At 35.0% G+C, this 17,584-nt stretch overlaps 1 protein-coding gene across 5 annotated transcripts in view; it reads left to right on the top strand.

The window, feature by feature from the left end:
• The window catches only part of RB195_000258 (uncharacterized protein), a gene marked incomplete at both ends in the record, with an annotated part of 47,778 nt that extends 35,341 nt beyond the window's left edge, over positions 1–12,437 (top strand). For 3 of the 5 annotated variants that reach the window (XM_064196500.1, XM_064196499.1, XM_064196501.1), the window contains 5 exons: positions 971–1,035; positions 1,094–1,207; positions 1,283–1,368; positions 2,178–2,250; positions 3,547–3,694. In XM_064196500.1, the coding sequence (XP_064052380.1) occupies positions 971–1,035; positions 1,094–1,207; positions 1,283–1,368; positions 2,178–2,250; positions 3,547–3,694 (486 nt within the window). Of the gene's footprint in view, positions 1–970; positions 1,036–1,093; positions 1,208–1,282; positions 1,369–2,177; positions 2,251–3,546; positions 3,695–4,410; positions 4,680–6,353; positions 6,399–10,548; positions 10,670–12,308 lie in introns of those variants that run through there. The other 2 variants (XM_064196497.1, XM_064196498.1) reach the window with 2 other exon arrangements.
• Positions 12,438–17,584: the final 5,147 nt, after the last annotated feature.

Raw genomic sequence — 17,584 nt, 5'->3', positions numbered from 1 at the left:
GACGTCCAGCAGTTTCATTTATTTGTTTAACTTCAAGGTCCAGAATTTTCATCCTTGATTTTTAAACTTATTTTATTATTTTATTTATTTATTTTTTATTTATTTGATCACATTGACTCCCGTTAATCTTTGAAGTGGTCGAGCAGGCGCCAGTAATTCTTCCATTTGTCCTGATTTTTTATTTATTTAAAAAAAAAACCTGCTGGACACTTAATTCATAAGAAGATTAAAAATTAAATTGAATTCGCTAAACTCTTAAGATATTAACATGAATGGTAATATTATGATGCTACATACAAAATTAATTAATTGAGGATTTAAAAGTGCAGACATTTTTTTTTGGAAAATTTTACTGCAAAATGCTAGGAAAAATAAATCAAGAATAAATTATTTACAGTCCACTGAAGGAACAATTGTTTTCGTTTCTTTATTCGTATTTTGAAATTTTTTTCCCATGTATTTCTATCTATACTATCTCATTAATGCTTTTTAACGAAAAATAATACAATAGTGAAGAGGATAAATACCGTACTAGTGATACTTGACCCGCATTTGAGCAATTCTATTGTTAAATTGGGTTAAGAGCAAAATCCATGGGAATTTTCTTCTCCAACACTCCCGGCTTACGATCATCTACAAAGTTCAAATATTTTTTCTCAATCACAGCTGCAGAAACCTCGTTTTTTTCCTCTTCTTCAAATTTAAAATGTAACGTCTGTCAAACACTAATTTCTCTGCAATAATTTTAACTTTTAGTTTTTTTTTTAAACTTTTAGTTTAGCCGAACTTTTAGTTTTTTAAAATTTTTATTTTATTGGTGGAACGTGTGAGGAGTGCCTGATGACTTCGGTGGCATCATACTTCAATATAATAATGATATAATAATATTATTATAATATTTATATTTATTTATTTATTTTATTTAATACTTGTTTGTCCTTATCATCCATGATGGATGAACTCGTTTCAGACGGCATCATCTCCTCCGGTAATGACCGTCACAAAGCAACGAATGTCCTTACCATTCCGAAACGGGTAATCCTACACGGATATTCCACCCGAAGTGAATTTAATCCAATCAAAATTCCTTCAGGCGACGAGCACCGCTTGCCGAATTCGAATCGTTGGTGGTGGAGGATTCGCCGGCAGTCGAAAACAATCCAATAAGTTTTGAGAAATGGAGCGCTAGCCCGAGAGGGAAGAGGAGGTGGTGGTGGTGATTTTCCATTCGCCTCCGGCAAGCGGAAACAGGGCACCGAAGAGAAGATGCTCGTTTATTTAGGCACTCGGCGCACGTAAACGGATTTACGGAGCCAATCGTTGAGGAAAGCGATGGGAATGGGAACGTTGGCGTTTCGATCGTATCCAGTAAGTCTTCTTTTTTTCACCTTAGCAGATTCACCCATCGTGCTCTATGAACAAAAAAAATTTAATTATTGAACTAATTTTGTTTCATTTTTTCCCATTTATCTACCAACGTAAGGAGAAAGGAGAAAAAAGCTCATGGAACTAATTTTATTTCTATTTTTTCTTTTTTTCTTGCTGTGGTGAGTGGAAAACTCTGACGCTTCGTCCCGTATTCTGCTCACTCCAAAGAAAATTTGACTAGAAGGTACCTCCCCGATCAATACGTGCCTCCTTTTTCCTCGTTATTCGCATCGTTACGGGGGAAGATGTCGTCTTTTTCATGTTCCTATGTACGCCTATTGCTATGTAGATCTCTTAAATACGTTAAAGTTAAAGTGTTGTGCTGTTTGTGTAAATATTTACATATGCGCCATGTAATGCAAATATTCAGAAAACTCCAGAAAAGAAAAACTCCAAAAATTCTGGTTTTAGAATTTATAGAGCGCAAAATTCTGCTTTAAATAAGGAAAATTTATCCGTAAAATCTGCGGATACATAGATTTTTGAGTTTGCAGCTGCAAAACTGTGCACTTTTGAGTTTTTTGAGTCTATTTGCAGTTCTACATTGCACTATTTTGAAAAGAAAACACCTTTACTTGTTTTTTTTTTTCACAATTTTTTAAAATCATTTCCTTGAAAGAGTACAAAATGAGTTGAGTTTGAGCACAGAGTGTTTTATTTGCTTGAAATCTTCCAATCTAGTTTTTTTTTTCAATCGTTTGTTTTTTTTTGAAAAAAAAACTCTCAGAGACAGTGATAGAGATGTTTAGGAGTAGAATGTGTGATGTCACCGGCTCTACCGCGGCAAGAACCCGATCGTGGACTTATTGACGACGAGATTCTGTAAGTGTTTTTCGGTATGGGAGCAGTTCTAAGGGTCCCATGTATCACCTTACGGAAAAACAAGGTGCTGGAAAGATTAAATAACATTTTGGATCCACCTTCTTCATCTCCTTCCATTCTTTCGAAGTCTTCCTTTTATTAGAGAATACATTTTGTTTCCGAAATGGAAAAAAATTTAAATAATTAATAAATTGTGAAGCCACAACGGAACCTAACACTCCTACTCTGGCCCTAACCTCCCATAAACCTACAAGTAATAAATAATAAATAACAATGGTCAATAAATAAAACTAAATACCGGATTTTTTCCAGGATATAAATTGTCTTTTCGTAAAATTCAACTTCACCACAATTGCGAATCATCCTATCTTTCTTTTTTTTTCAGCAAAATATAGAGTTAATTAGCAGTACAATTTTTTTGTACTTTTTGCGAAATTTTCCTCTGGAAATTTTTACAACCTCTTCAAAAAGAGCTGAGATTTGCGCTCGATTTCATTTAAGGAATTAGGTTCTCTGAAAAGGACACACATTACATACGTAGTTGAGCCGCACTACGCCGTAAAACACTTTCGAGGACCTCAAATCCCTTTAATACCTCCCCATAGATCATTTTGTTGGATTAGAATGGCTCAAGGAGGAGGAGGGAGGTGGCGCGTTGCCGCCGATCACATATTTCATTCACATTTCACATGGAATATTTGTTCGTATTTTCTCCCGAACAGAAGGGAAAAAACCCAATAATAAATAATAAATAATATCGTCCAAAAATAAATATCGTACAAATATTCGGAGACCAACCGATGCTACAATAATAAAATATCGTATAAATATTTAAGGACCAACCGATGCTACAATAATAAAAAAAAGTCGAAGTATTTTTAACTTTACTTTTTATAGTACAATTATTTTTATACTGTCATTATTGTCAATTACATTTATTTACTAAATAAATTATTACTAAATTATCAGCTTATTTATGATTGAACTCGTTTTTAAAAATCTAATGATCAGAACAGAAGAAATTAGCCTATGGTTTTACAATTTTTATTGCGTTTCGTTTTGCTACAATAATAAAATATCGTACAAATATTCAGGGACCAACCGATGCTACAGTTTGTTTTTGTCGTATTAATATTCGGGCCAACCGTGTAATAATATCGTAATATTTGGCATGCTACAGTAATAAAATATCGTATAAATATTCAGGGACCAACCGATGCTACAATAATAAAATATCGTATAAATATTCAGGGACCAACCGATGCTACAGTAATAAAATATCGTATAAATATTCAGGGACCAACCGATGCTTGTCGGTGACACTTTCTCACATTCGGATTCAATAGACGGATTGTCAGCGATACGAAGAATGGAATTCGAAGCGGAAAAGGCTACACTTATTTCAATTGACCGTTCACTTATAGAAGATAGTGAAACGATGTGAGTTTATTGCGTTACAGCTGCGTAAATCTACACGTGCGCGCAAGCACATGCGCGCAAGCACATGCGCGCGCACACGTTTACGATTGATGTTTGCGGGGAAGCTGTTCAAACGGATCGGAAGCTGATTCTGATTTAACGATTTTTTCATTTCGAGGAGTTGAATGGGAATCAATAGTCTAGATCAATAGTCAAACAGTAATAGATCGATAGTCAATAGATCAATAGTCAAATTTAAGCAACAGCCAAGATAGTTAATAAACCTTATTAGGACTAACGTTTCGGCGTTGTCGCCTTCGTCAGAGCCTGAAAACTTAGAACATTTGCAATATATCCTCTCATATACCTCATCCAGAACAAGTCATCATCCCCTAGGATATTACACCCGGAAACAAGTACCAAAAAAGCCCAAATCGTTGTGCCTCTTACCAAATAGTTATTAGTATTTCTTTTTTTAACTTGACTCCCCCGTGTTTCGCCAATTTATTGGTCCCCACATCGAAAAGTTGCAATCTCTATGCCAAGCTTCAAAGAAAATTGAATTTCTTTTGCACTTCTGGAATGGGGAAATTTTTCCTGGGAATTTCTTGGTATTACAGGGATGTGGCCGGCGTTGTAATAGAAGTAAAAATAATATTGCGGAGGTTGGTACAGCTTAGCACAAGCTGTGTGTGTGTCCAGGAAGAAATAACTAAGATGTCATAGTCACCTGGCGTGGTGATGGGCGGGTGCAATGCGAATGAGAACGGAACAAAGGAGAGCGGTCGGTCGATCGGTCGGTTGTTCGGTGGTTCGGTCGGTCGGTTGGTCGATCCAGGCCGTGACGGCGTGAACTTCTTCGATTCTCGGCGGCAACTGCTTGTTTTCTTTCACCCTCCATCCCTCCCTCCTCCACCAACCCTCACTACGTCCTCACGTCCACCATCAAAGACGAGGGAGACGACGACGATGGTCGATTGTTTTCTGTCCGCCTTCGTCAGATCGTTAAGGTTCGGGCCGGTGTTCAGTTTTCATTAAATTCCCATATTCGTGTTTATAGCCACGGCGAGTGCTTGCTTGCTGACGCTTCACACACGAATCCACAAAATATGAATGATGATTGCGTCCGGGCATCGATCATTTGGATTCTGCCCATCATCATCATCACATCACATCACATTGTGAAATGATTCACATCAAACATTTCTCTCCCCCTCGTCCCCCCTACCCACATATGGTCTGCGGCGATTTCATCAAATGTCTGCGCCGTATCAGGTCCTTAATTCTCCGTCTCATATTTCGTTTTTCGAATTTACGATCACATTAAAAGCAATTACCGTAACGTATTAGCAACGTATCGTACGATTAAGGAACGCTAGCGTAGTGTGATCTTGTTTTTTTTTGGTGATTTTTGTTGTTTATTGGCTGAAAAAATGTAAATAATTTCTTCAAATAAATTAAGAATAATCTGGATTGTAAATAATTGATTGGTAACCGATTTCCTTCACGATTTCTCTTATTAGAGAACGCTAGCGTAAATCGATCATTTTTGGTGTTTATTGGCTGAAAAAATGTTTATTGGCTTAAGTTTTTTTTTCAAATAAATTAAAAATGACTTGAATTGTAAATAACCGATCGATAGCCGATTTCCTTAACGATTTCTCTTGGTGCTTAATCGAATGATCACCGTAGCTTCCCTCCTATGTCACCACCATCTTTCTCCGACAACAAAAAGAATCCACGAAGCGAAGCGAGTCCTCTTTTTCCCCTCACTTTGTGTTTAAAGCGATTTACAGGAAAAGCGGGAAGCCGTTTCGGTTTCGGTGTTTTTTTTCTCTTAGTTTCGCTAGGAAACAAGCACTAACATCGCATTTTTCTGTTCAGATCTTCATTCCTGGAAAATTCTTTTGAACTCAGCTTCTTAGCACCATTTTTGCAGTCTTTTAAAGCTTCAAAAGTGCCATCCACGGGAGCTGTGGAATATTTTCCAAGTTTTGTGCCTCTGAAGCGAATGATCATGTCATGGATTGATAAAAAAAAATAATATAATTAATGTAGAGTATCAATATAGTAATTATTACAGTAGTATATAGTAATTAATAGTAAATCATATCGGCGATGTACGCAGTTTCTTCGCTGCATGGATTTTGTCATTAGAGAAGACAGATCTACAGAAATACTTCTTGCCTGGGTTTTTCCTAACTCGATTTTTCCTAACTCTAATCGATTTTTTTTATCTTTTACCGAGTTCGCCAAGCACTTTTAGCGAAAGAATCGCTTTAAATATCTGGAAAATCTGCGTGAAAATCGAACAATTAGAACCCAGTATTTTTTAGTTCTTATTTTTATTGGGTTCGTGAATATCTTTTTTTTCATTTTTGATTTAAAATTTTAGTTCTAGTTTGTTTCGAGAATTCTCTAGAACGGTTCAACTACTTTTCTTGTGGAACGTTCTCGTAGTTTTCTTTCAAAAGTATATAATGAGTGCGAGAGAGGATGTAGGAAAAAAATTCTGTCATATCGAACCGTCTTCAAATTAGAACCCTTATCCTCTACGTACATCGAACATCGGGAATTTTCTGAAAACTTTTCATAAGTAAACTTTGAAAATTAGTTTTTTTTTCTTTCAAAAATGAAAACATTTATCAAATGATCCAATAAATGTCAGTAATGGATTGTTTTAGGCCACGTCGAACGTTCGACAATGGGAATGGCACGTCGACGACAACGTGAGTTAATAAAAAATTTATACTGTATTTTTATTAGAAAGACATTTTTTCATACACATAAAGTTTCAAGAATTTCCGTATTGATTCCTTGAGTTACTGGCTAAAGTTACTAAAAGATTATTGTATTTTTATTAGAAAGATTATTATTTTTTAAATTAATTAATTTATTTTTAAGGTATTAGATTATTATTTTTCATTTTCCAACGTGAGTTACTAAAAGATTTATACTGTATTTTTATCAAAAAAATATTTTTCATACGTATAAAATTCCACGAATTTCCGTATTGATTCCTTGGGTTGCTTTGTGGCTGGATGTGTCGACTTGAATTTTCTTACGCGCCGACGCCTCAGTTCTCTGAGCTTTGCGCGCCGATGTTCCACCTTTTTTTTCCATCACATCGCAATTGCTGTGTTCGTTCGAGAAATGCGAGCACAGGCGGATCCATCGATCGTTTTCCAGGTGTTGTCGTCGGTCGGTCGATTGTCGGTGACACCACACCAAGCACACGTCTCCAAGACGTTGACAGAGAAAGATTGTTTGCGGGACGGGTGGTGGTTGTCTCACATGAAAGGAGTACAGAAGAAATTGAAGAAATTGGGTGGGGTGCGGGGGGAGGAGGAGGGAGAGGAGGGGGGGAAGGGGGGAGAATGTGGAACGATCTCCTAAGATCTAGTTTTCATCGACGAACACGCAACGATCATGCGAAAAAAGTGTTTCTGTGAAATGCGACCGAAACTCTGACGCCCTGACCATATCGTGGAATAAATCAACTGTTTCTGGATTGAGAAAGATTTGACAGGAATCGTAGACACTTAAGAATTTGTAGATTAGTGCATCTCTTAATGTTCGACAAAAATTTTCTTCACTAAATAAATATACTAATAAATATACAGAAAGTTTCTTCGCTAAATAAATGTACAAATAAATTTACAAAACTTTTCTCCACTAAATAAAGCCACAAATAAACATGCAAAAATTTTATTCGCTTAATAAATTTACAATTATAATGAACTAAATTATATATTATATTATGATTGTATTATAAATTAAATATACAAAAATTTTCTTCGCTAAATAAATTAACAATTTGTATTAAAATAAATTACATATTGTTATTGTATTATAAATCAAATATACAAAAATTTTGTTTGCTTAATGAATATATACGAATAAATACGAATATAAAATACTTTAAAATGCACAGCTCCATTTTTAAACTATTTTATATTCGTCTGGAAACGGTACTAGGAAAAAGGTAAAATATTAATAGGTAAAATATTGAAATTTCCCGGCATTGTGCAGATTTCAAGTACGGTAAAATGTTGAAATTTTCTGAAAACTCTGAGATATTTCAATATTCGGATTCTTATCTCTTAAAAAGTTTATATGCTGTTCTTAAGCGTTTTTTTTTCGATATATTTATTATTACCAATATATTTGAGTTCTGATTTTTTATTTGCTAGAATTTCGAAATGTGCGCCTTGTTACGAATTCTATTGTTACTAGATGTATCAACCTTCGATTTTATCTACTTTATCGATTGATCACTGTTTTTTTTTCTAATGAAATACACTTAAAACCGTCATCCCTTACAGCGGGTTAAAAGGTCGACGGTAGGAAAAAGATGGAACTCTGCTCCCACTGATTACAGATAGAATTTGGAAACACATTCATTATTGATAAGACGTTGCACTAACTCTTTTTAAGTTAAATAATTCTGTACTATGGTAAATAATCACGGATTTTTGGCACTTTTTCCGATCGCCTGTTAGTTGTCTTGTTCTTGGATTCGCTCGGCATCAATTTAAAAATTCTTATATTTAAGGGCACTTTAAAAAGTCCTGTATTCAAGGTATGAAATATTTTCTTATTAGAAATATAATATTAGAAAGCAGAAGTTCCTTCTTAGGAAAATACTCGACGACACATAGAGATACTTTCTTTGAAATAGAATATTAGGTTAAAGCTAAATTAATGAATTTTTTTAAATTTAAAATTAAATTTTCGAAAAAAAAACTTTACATGAATAAAAAAGAGTTTAGCATTGTTTAACGTGTTATTTAAAAGAGCACTTCTTTTTTTTACGGGATATTGTTTTTGGTTTTTATGATAATTTAATTTTTTGTTAATTTTTAGATCATTTTTAGGTAATTTTTGGATATAACATGTTCGTTAGTTCTCAGTTTCTGGAAAAGAAGTCATGGATGACCCGAGTTCGTTTGTGATGCAATTGAGGGATTTTCTAGGTTATGCAGATCATACAAGACTGCGCTGCATCCCTGAAAAAATATGAAAAACCTAATAAAACTTTCTAGAGTGAGTTTCTTTAGTGAGTCTCCTTTAGTGGCAAAATTCTAATAGGCTCTGTTTTTTTCCTTGTTTTTTTTTTTCTAATGGTACACCTATAATATTTTTAAATTTTAGTTTGTGTACATTATTGAGAAATTTCTCGAGCCATATCAGCGATGAATCACATTTGAGAAAAACCCTACAACCACCACAATTTCTAGAATTTGGGAATTAATGGTAGAAACGGCCGTTAGTCCGTCCCAGTGGGTCCCAAAAAGAGAGACCACTTCCCAAGACGAGAGGAAAGTGTACACACAAGCACCATCAAACCATGCTGTTGACCATCAAATATAGACAGTGTTGAAATTCGAAGCGTTTTCAATTCGGGATCCGTTCTTTTGATCTAAGTTGATTTCAAAGTATTAATTATTGATTGATATTTTTTAAAATATTTTTGATGTCTTAGAACACAAAACGTCTTCTGACCTTTGACGAAACCTCGATTCAATAGGGACCGCACTCCTATGGGCGGCTATTTTTCATGATTTTCTAATTTTTGGAGGTTTTTTTTTATAACTAATGGACTTATTATTATTTAATATTATATTCCTGTTTAAATATAGAGCTGATTGGCTCCAGATACAAAGAATTGCACTGTCTCCAGTGAGTTAACGGAAAGAAATTACGAATTTCTTTTTTTTTACAAATATTACTGGGGAAAGTTCTATGGAATCTATGGTACGTATTACAGCTAGTAGTGAAAATCAGCTGTTGTTGTTGTTGTTGTTGAGGATTTCACCTCACGGAAAGATAAACACGAGGTAAACAACGATCTCACTCAACCCATTATTTGACTAACATTATTTAAACCGTACATAGTGTAGGAAAACTCATAGAAGATGCATTAGTCTACATCTTCCAGGTATAGCTTCCAGATAGATGTAAATATTCTGCTTTAAATTTGAAAAAAAAATTAAAATGAATTTAAACAAATAATTGGTTAAATACTTGACTAATTATGTAACAAATAGCTACTTAAATGATTTATTTATTTATTTATTTATTCAGAAAAAAAGATAAAACTGTGTTCAGAAATACATATTTGTGTGGTAAAATAATCTTTAATAGACATTAAACTCAAAAAAATCAATTAAACTGTTTTCAAAAATGAATATTTATGTAGTTTCAGCTATAATTTCCATTTAGAAAATTACTAGACTCTCGCTCATGAAGATGTTCACTAGCAAGCTATTTATTTATTTATGTATTTATTTATCTATTTATTTATTTTTATTAATTCACATACACCAATAGTGGATCAAAAAATGAGAAAAAAAGAAAAACCTGTTCTGCGAGTCAGAGCAGAAAAAAAACTGCCTTTTCTGTTCTACGACTATTATTATTATTACAATGATACAATAATAGTAATAGGTAGTAATAATATTAAACTTAATACAATAGTATAATTCTTACCCCAAAATCCACAATCAGGCTTTTCACACCATCAACTATTTGAAAAATCATCAACAGCGGTTTATGTTTAGCTGGATACAATTTATTTCCTTATTTTATCTTTTTAATTTTTTTTAGATTCTTTATTTTCAGCACATTTCATCATTTGTTTAAATTTTCGATTTAAAAAAAATCATATTTTCAATTTTTCATTCATTCATACACTCCACTTTATCCACCTAATGTTAATTTATCCGCTAATCTATTTCCAGCCGAAGACACCGTCTGACATTTAGAAGGAATTTTCTTGCGGAAATCTCTTAAATTTATCCTTGGATTTTCCTGTCTATATTTTATCTCATATATTTTCTTGTTTTTCCTCCTTTTTTGAGGTTCTTATTATTTAAGGCGAGCCGCGGCAGTCTTCGCTGGACCACCAAGTGGTTATCGAAAAGCGTTAGAGGATGGCCTCAACGAGGTTGACGATATTCGAAGTCAACTCGAAAAACTACAGTACTTAGTCGCACAGGTAAGAGTTTCTGTGAAGAGAAATTCCTTTTTCTAGAAAACGTGCACGAACGGACCCCGAAACGACCTTATCAGAGTTTTTCCCATAAATATTACAATCTTTTTACCTGCTTCAGAGCAGTACGTATTTTTACGTCAGAGATAAGTAAATTCTAGAAGAGGGACATTAAAAACCCATCAGAAAAATTGGAGAAATTCTAGAAAATGAGGGAGTTTATATATGCGATGAAAAAAAAAGTTTTGTTCATCCCATTTTCCTGAAAGAAGTGAAGAATACCGCATTATCAATGAGATGACCTAAAAAAAAATCCTTATTTTCCCTTACCCATATTTAATCCCTATTTTTTTTGCTTCAGCTTTGAAAATGGAAATCGTCATCTCGCCACTCTTAGCTACTTTCACTACTTTTATTCTTTTATCTATTTTTATTTACTTTTTCTTTTGTTCGGTTATTGATTATTAGTGCTCCCTCACTTGATCAATTTTGTTAGGAGAAATATTGAAATCTTTAAAGAAAATGAATAGACCTACCGTGTTGTTTGTGGAACAAAAAGGGATTGTCGCTCTTTTCATTATTTTCCTCATCCTTTTCTTTATTTTCTTTGAGCAGTGCGTTTCGCGATTTCCAGCCCTGATAGATCAGCATTTGCCTAACTTAAAATAGCTAACTTATCCACCGGCCCAATTCGATTTTCTCGGAAAAATTTCTGATTAAAAATTAACTATAAATCTGGTCACAGTCCGGATACTTCTGATACGATACGATCAAAGTTTGCTAATTTGAGAATTTTACTCTTTTGCTACAAATAAACAAAAAAAAACTGTAGAGTTTTCCTACTGTTTATGTCCTGCTTCTTGTGATGAAGGAAATTAGTTACTCAAAAAATGAGGCTTCGTAGAACTTTTTTTTAAAATCAACCTGCTAAAGGCTCCATTCATATTTTTTAGGGAAATAGCCCCGTATCTTCAGGATCTTTTTAATCGATTTATATTTCATTATATACTATACTTACTTATACATTATATTTATACTTTCTAAGTCTTATTGCTCATGGTTATAGCGCTGTAATATGGATGAAATTTCCATATGAACTGCTAAAAAAAAGCTGTTAGCGGAGAGAAATTGCAAAAAAAAAAGTGGACACATTTTTTTTGAAAATCTTCTCTCCTAGAATTTAGATTTCTACGCACATGTGTAAAGGTCCGGGTCCTCGTAATCACTTTAAGGATCAACCATTTTGCAAGTATTCAAACTTTCTTTTAAAGGATTCTACTGTAGGACACTGGAAAAACTTCTCCTGCTTTTTTATTTTGTCTTTTTATTTATTATTATTTTTGTTTTTTATATATTTATTATTATTTACGTCTTTTTTATTTTTTATTTTTTCTCCATATTAAGTAGTAGAAATTCAATTTCATTTTCATTTAGGTGGTATCTGAATTTATTTTCTTAGTTGATTCTTCATTGCAACAATAAATGTTTCCTATTTCTTCTATTTCTCGGTTTTTAGCGGAGAAAATCCATTTTCATCTCCAATATTCGTATTTATATATTGTAAATAAACAATAAGTTATAGAGAAATAATAAGCAAATATAATATGTATTTATAATATTTGAGATGATTACTGAAAAATTTTAGGAGATGCGCTCTCCGGATGAGACGAAAGAGGCGTTAATTCGTGAGAACGAGGCGCTACGACGGGAATTGCTCGAAAAAGACGAGCTGATCTCCTCCCTTCGTCAACAAATCGCAGCACAAAATCATTGACGACGGCTCTGCGTCCCGATTTTGATTTGTTCAAACGAATTTTTTGTCTTTCTGTATTTTTTTTCTGGATTTTCTTTGATCTCATTCGGCTACATAGATGTGAATGATGCCGATCTCGGGGTAATTTGTGATTTTTTTTTTCTAGTGAAACCATTTTTTTTTAAATCTTGTCATTACAATATACTTCTGCTGTGCCCTAATCAAATTGTGTACCGGTTTTGTTTCAACGTTTAATTCGTCCATTCTTTTCTGAATGATGAATTTGAGAGAAAAGTGGACATTATGAGAAATAAAAATTTGATTTGATTTGTAATTTTTAATGTCAACATACCTTAAAGTTCCATAGATAGGTCCGCCCAAAGATAACTCCCCTTGACAAACTAAGAGCTATCAGTGAATTGTTTAGGTGAGTTATTATTGTTGTAATATTTTGCTGCCTAAAATTTGAAAAATCTCGTTAGAAAACTATTGTCAAGCAAGAACAGGCGGCGCTAACAAAAAAAAAAAAAACAGGTGTCTTTCCGCAAAAAAAAGAAAACGGACATACCTAGGGGATTTTAGCGTGATAAAATTTACTGATTCACTTTTGAAATCATATGACCACTTACGGTAACTGCTCACGAGTCTAAAATTCAATTATAGTTAGTCTAGATCTTCAAGAGTTTTTCAGTAATAGCCCAAAATAAATATAAACTGTCCAAATGAAAGCGGTAGTACTACCACTACTGGAGCGGGTGTAGCGTAATCGGTTAGAGGTCTGTTGTCTAGCCACACGGTCAATGGTTCAAAACCGCCTCGGTGCCAACCTAGCCTTTCATCGCTCCGAGGGCGAATAAATTGGTGACCAGACCTCTCTGCGAGAATAACAACACTGAATTGATTGTCGGCTGGCCCCCGCAAGTTATTTCGTAGGCCAACGTGCGTTCCAGAACCTCAACGATTACGAATTACAGTAAAACGCGTTGGCGTACCCCAAGTGGATTGAATTGATTGATTGATTGATTGATTGAACGGTCAGAGGCTTTGACTTTGACTTCAAAATCCTTCAAATTTCTCAAATTCTTCAAATTTCAGACTTCAATTTAGCTTCAACACAAAGATGAAGAAATCACTGATTTTACTGATATTATGACGACACTGAGCGAGGAAATGAGGTACTGAGGGGCACTTGACTCAATCAGCTAAGAGAAAAAAATGTTACCATGGATTCCAGACTTCAAGGAACAGGCACAACATAGAAACGGCTTTAGCAGAGCATAGAAAAGTCACAGCCGGCTACACAAGGAGGTGATAAGGCCGAACTTCACGATAGAATCGTGGAACAAACTATCGCGTGGGTTTTCAGAAAAATCATTGATTCCCCCCCCCCCCCCCCCCCGTATTGATGAGTGTGGGAAAGTGTAGCTTATGTACTGAGCAAACTGTATAAAAGACGAACCGCGAAGATTAATACCAGCAAAAAGAATCTTGATGATGTCCTCGTTGGTGTGAAATGGAGCATTTTTTTCTGCAGAAACAAAAAAAATGGAGCAAACAATGCACCGCTTCTGTTGTTTTTTTTTTAATTTGTTTGCTAACACTCATATAGGCGCTGCTAAGACAACCCTCAGGCTATACAATGTGTGAGGTCTTTCTCACCTGCGGTACGGTACTACTGTCTGTAATAAGTGTAGATCATTCTCAAAAAATAACATTTATAGCAGTTTCAATGTACGACTTTCAAGTAACCTCGGTATGATGATTCAGTGTCAAAGTCACTGGTGTCAATCAATCCGCTTGGGACCCGAACACATTTGACTGTAACTCGTAATCGTTGAGTATTTGGAAGGCGTGTTGGCCCATACATACAATGACTTAGGGGGCCCAGCCGAACTGATCAACTCAGTGCTTTTATCTTCCATACAAGTCTTGTACCGATTTATGGATCCCGGAGGGATGAAAGACTTGGTTGGCACCCAGGCGGTTTCGAACCATCGACTGCCCGCCAGTCCCACAGCAGACCTCTTATCAACTGTGCTACAGCAGGTCGATCCAGTGTTTGTCTTCTTAGGTTCAGCAGTAGACACGGTTATTATAATCGTTTATTCTTGGCTGAGGTTTCTGCGAGTTCGCCTCTTTCAGAGTCTTCTGAAAGGGTGGGATCGGAAGTGATTTGTCCAGTCAAATTTAATTTTTTATATCAGTTTTTTTCCTCGTCCGATCCCTATCCGCCCGACAATGAAGATCCTATGTCCACTTTTGGTTCCCATAGCTACAAGTGGAAGTGTAATTTAGGATCGGAGGACTTTCCTGCTGATGTTGGGTATCCGTGGTGAGGTGAGGATTAAGGAAGGAAAGGATTATGGGGTGAGGATTAGCGCAGTCAGATAGTAGCCCCATAGGTAAGGAACATGTTCCCTTGTCGATACGGAGAATTCGCCTATAGAATGACTTGCTAGGGTTAGCCAATGTGTCAAATCTACGCTTTTATCCTTCCAGGCAAGTTTGGTACCAACTTATCAACCCCAGAGTAGGGAAAGGCTTGGGCGCCACTGGGGCCACTGCTTCGACCAAGCTTTTCACCGCTCCAGGATCATCCTCAAAAGCAGTTAACAGTTTTCGACCTCACAGCGATTTACTGACTTTGAGAGATGTCGGACAACTGGTCCGCATACGGTGTGGAAACCTCTTACCACTAAGTTACACTTATTTAGTTGTTTAGTTATTTACTGGAACAAATAAATCTGTCCTTCTCGCTTCCGGATACAACCACGCCACGTCTTCCACACTAAACGTACAAAATATATACATTTGAAAGGAATACATATATAGGTAATAACTCTTCAAAACACCGTAGTCGACGCCTCTGTAGATCAAGGCCTACTTCTTTCTGTGCTCAAATAAATAAGGAGATAATTCCTTCTCTGAGCAATAGGCTAACGCTTTTAGTTTACGTTAAACCCACAACGAATACTCCACCTGAAATCCGTGTCACCCCACGAATCCGAGGTGGTACGGATTTCAGGTTTAGTATTCGTATACGGGACGGGAGACTACGAGGAGGAGGTGATTCCGTCCATTTCTTCCTAATTCCCGTAGAAAACGGTCCGAAAAATGCGGCGCGTGCACAAGGCTGGTGCGCTCCAATCAAACTCGTTGTAGAAAATAGCGCGCCGGAACGCCGTTATCTTCCGGGTAATTAGGAAGAAATGGACGAAATCCGGGAATTAGGAAGAAATGGACGAAATCACCCTTTTCTCCATAGCCTACGGCTCCTTGTACGAATACTCCACCTATGAAATCCGTATCACCTCAGATTCGTAGAGTGATGCCTTTAATTTCTGCCTCAATTCCATGTTAGCTGTATTTGATCATCGAAAATGACGTATTTAGCGCAGTGATAAGAATTTCCGTTTCGATCATAATATTCTGGCTCCCCGGCCAACAACCGACGAACCTATCATCACTCCGAGGCGGGTACTGTACTCATTTGAGGGGAGAGCTACCCTGATTTAATAAATCGTTCGACTGTTGCAGCATAACAGACGTAGCTGATTTCTTCAACTTAACTCATCATTTCCACAACTTCTCAAGAATTGATTTGTAGGAAAAGGAAATTCGACATGTGAAATTCTACAAACCACTCGTTTTCGCTCAAAAACCTTGTGAAATCCAGTGGAATATGGGCTTTCCTAAAAAAAAATCATTGAGATTCTTTAAAAAAAAAGCTGAATCCAGCAGAAAAAAGACGTTTATTTTGGAGAAACAAACAATGTATCGACACGAAAAGAGAAGAAAAATAAGAAAGCAAAATAAGTAAAAAATGGAATAAAATTAATGAAATGAAATAAAATAAAACAAAAATAAAAATGGTGAAAATAGAATTTAAATGGATACGTAATAACCACTTTTCAATAAAATATCTCCTTAAATTCATCATCAACTTCTTTCTCTAAGAGATATTTTTATTTTTCGAAGGGAAATTTTCCTTATTCGGGGAAAACCAAGTTTTTTTTTCTATTGTAACAGTTATGTATGTTAAGGAGTACTAATAGATGGATATGTGAAAAAAGTCCAAAAGTTTTGCGGAGGATCTCCGAAACAATTTTTAACAAAACACAAGAGGAAAAAAGGTAGGAAAGTGGGAAAATTACACGAGATAATCATTTTTTCCACCTTTATCCTTTTATCCTTTAATTGAAACGGTCCGCATGAATTTTGCGGACCTCTCAGAAAAAATTAGAAAAATTAACAGTTAAATAAAAGAATAAAAGTTAAATAAAATTAAGAGTTAATTTTAAAAAATTGGAATTAAGAAACTAGAAAATTAGAAAAGATCAAAACTGCACAAGGTAACCAATTTCTCCATTTCCGTTATCTTTGAATTGAAACAGTCCGCACGAATTTTGCGGTCCTTTAATAAAAAATCAAAACACTGATCGAAAAATCAGTTCTATCGTCGAACTCACGGCTATATTACTTTACTAATTTATACGGTAACTGTTCGTTTGTGCATTTAATTTCTTTTTTTCTTGTCAATTTTCGCCTTTTATTCAAGACCACGCTAGTTTCCTAGTGATTTCAGTTATTACTTGCACATTTTTCAAGTTGATGCAGATTTTTTGCCTCCTCACCATGTCTTTTCCGTAAAAAACCTCTTCTTTTGTAAATAAAAAATTGTTCAAAACTATTTTTTTTGTGATTTTTGATGGTTGATTAAAAAAGAATTCTAATGTTGATAATTTTCCAGTAGCGCAGCATTTACTTGAATCTTAAATGGAAGACGTAAATGATTTTCAAAAATGATCTAAAATGATTTTCAAAAAAAAAACACCTTACTGAAGGACTCTTCGAGGATTTCAGGGGCTATGTACGTTCTAAGTTACCTTTACCATATTTGAAGATGCGAAATGTTTATATTAATTTTATATTTTTATTCTCTTTATTTGCTTTAATTTGTTCCTATTCTAATGTCTTTTTATTTATTTTTTTTATGTAAAAAATGTTTCTTCGTACGCTATATCGAAACCTCGCTAAATCTTTTGATACTCTCTTGAGATTTAGTAAGAAAAAAAAAGGTTTCTATGGACACAACACATGGATATCGCCTGTACATAGTATGGGAGATTATCCGTGCCTCCTTCCCTCATTTCTCAAGGAAGAGCCAA

The sequence above is a fragment of the Necator americanus genome, chromosome IV (assembly GCF_031761385.1).
Source record: "Necator americanus strain Aroian chromosome IV, whole genome shotgun sequence".
NCBI classification, from domain to species: domain Eukaryota; kingdom Metazoa; phylum Nematoda; class Chromadorea; order Rhabditida; family Ancylostomatidae; genus Necator; species Necator americanus.
This window is presented reverse-complemented; position numbering and strand designations above follow the sequence as displayed.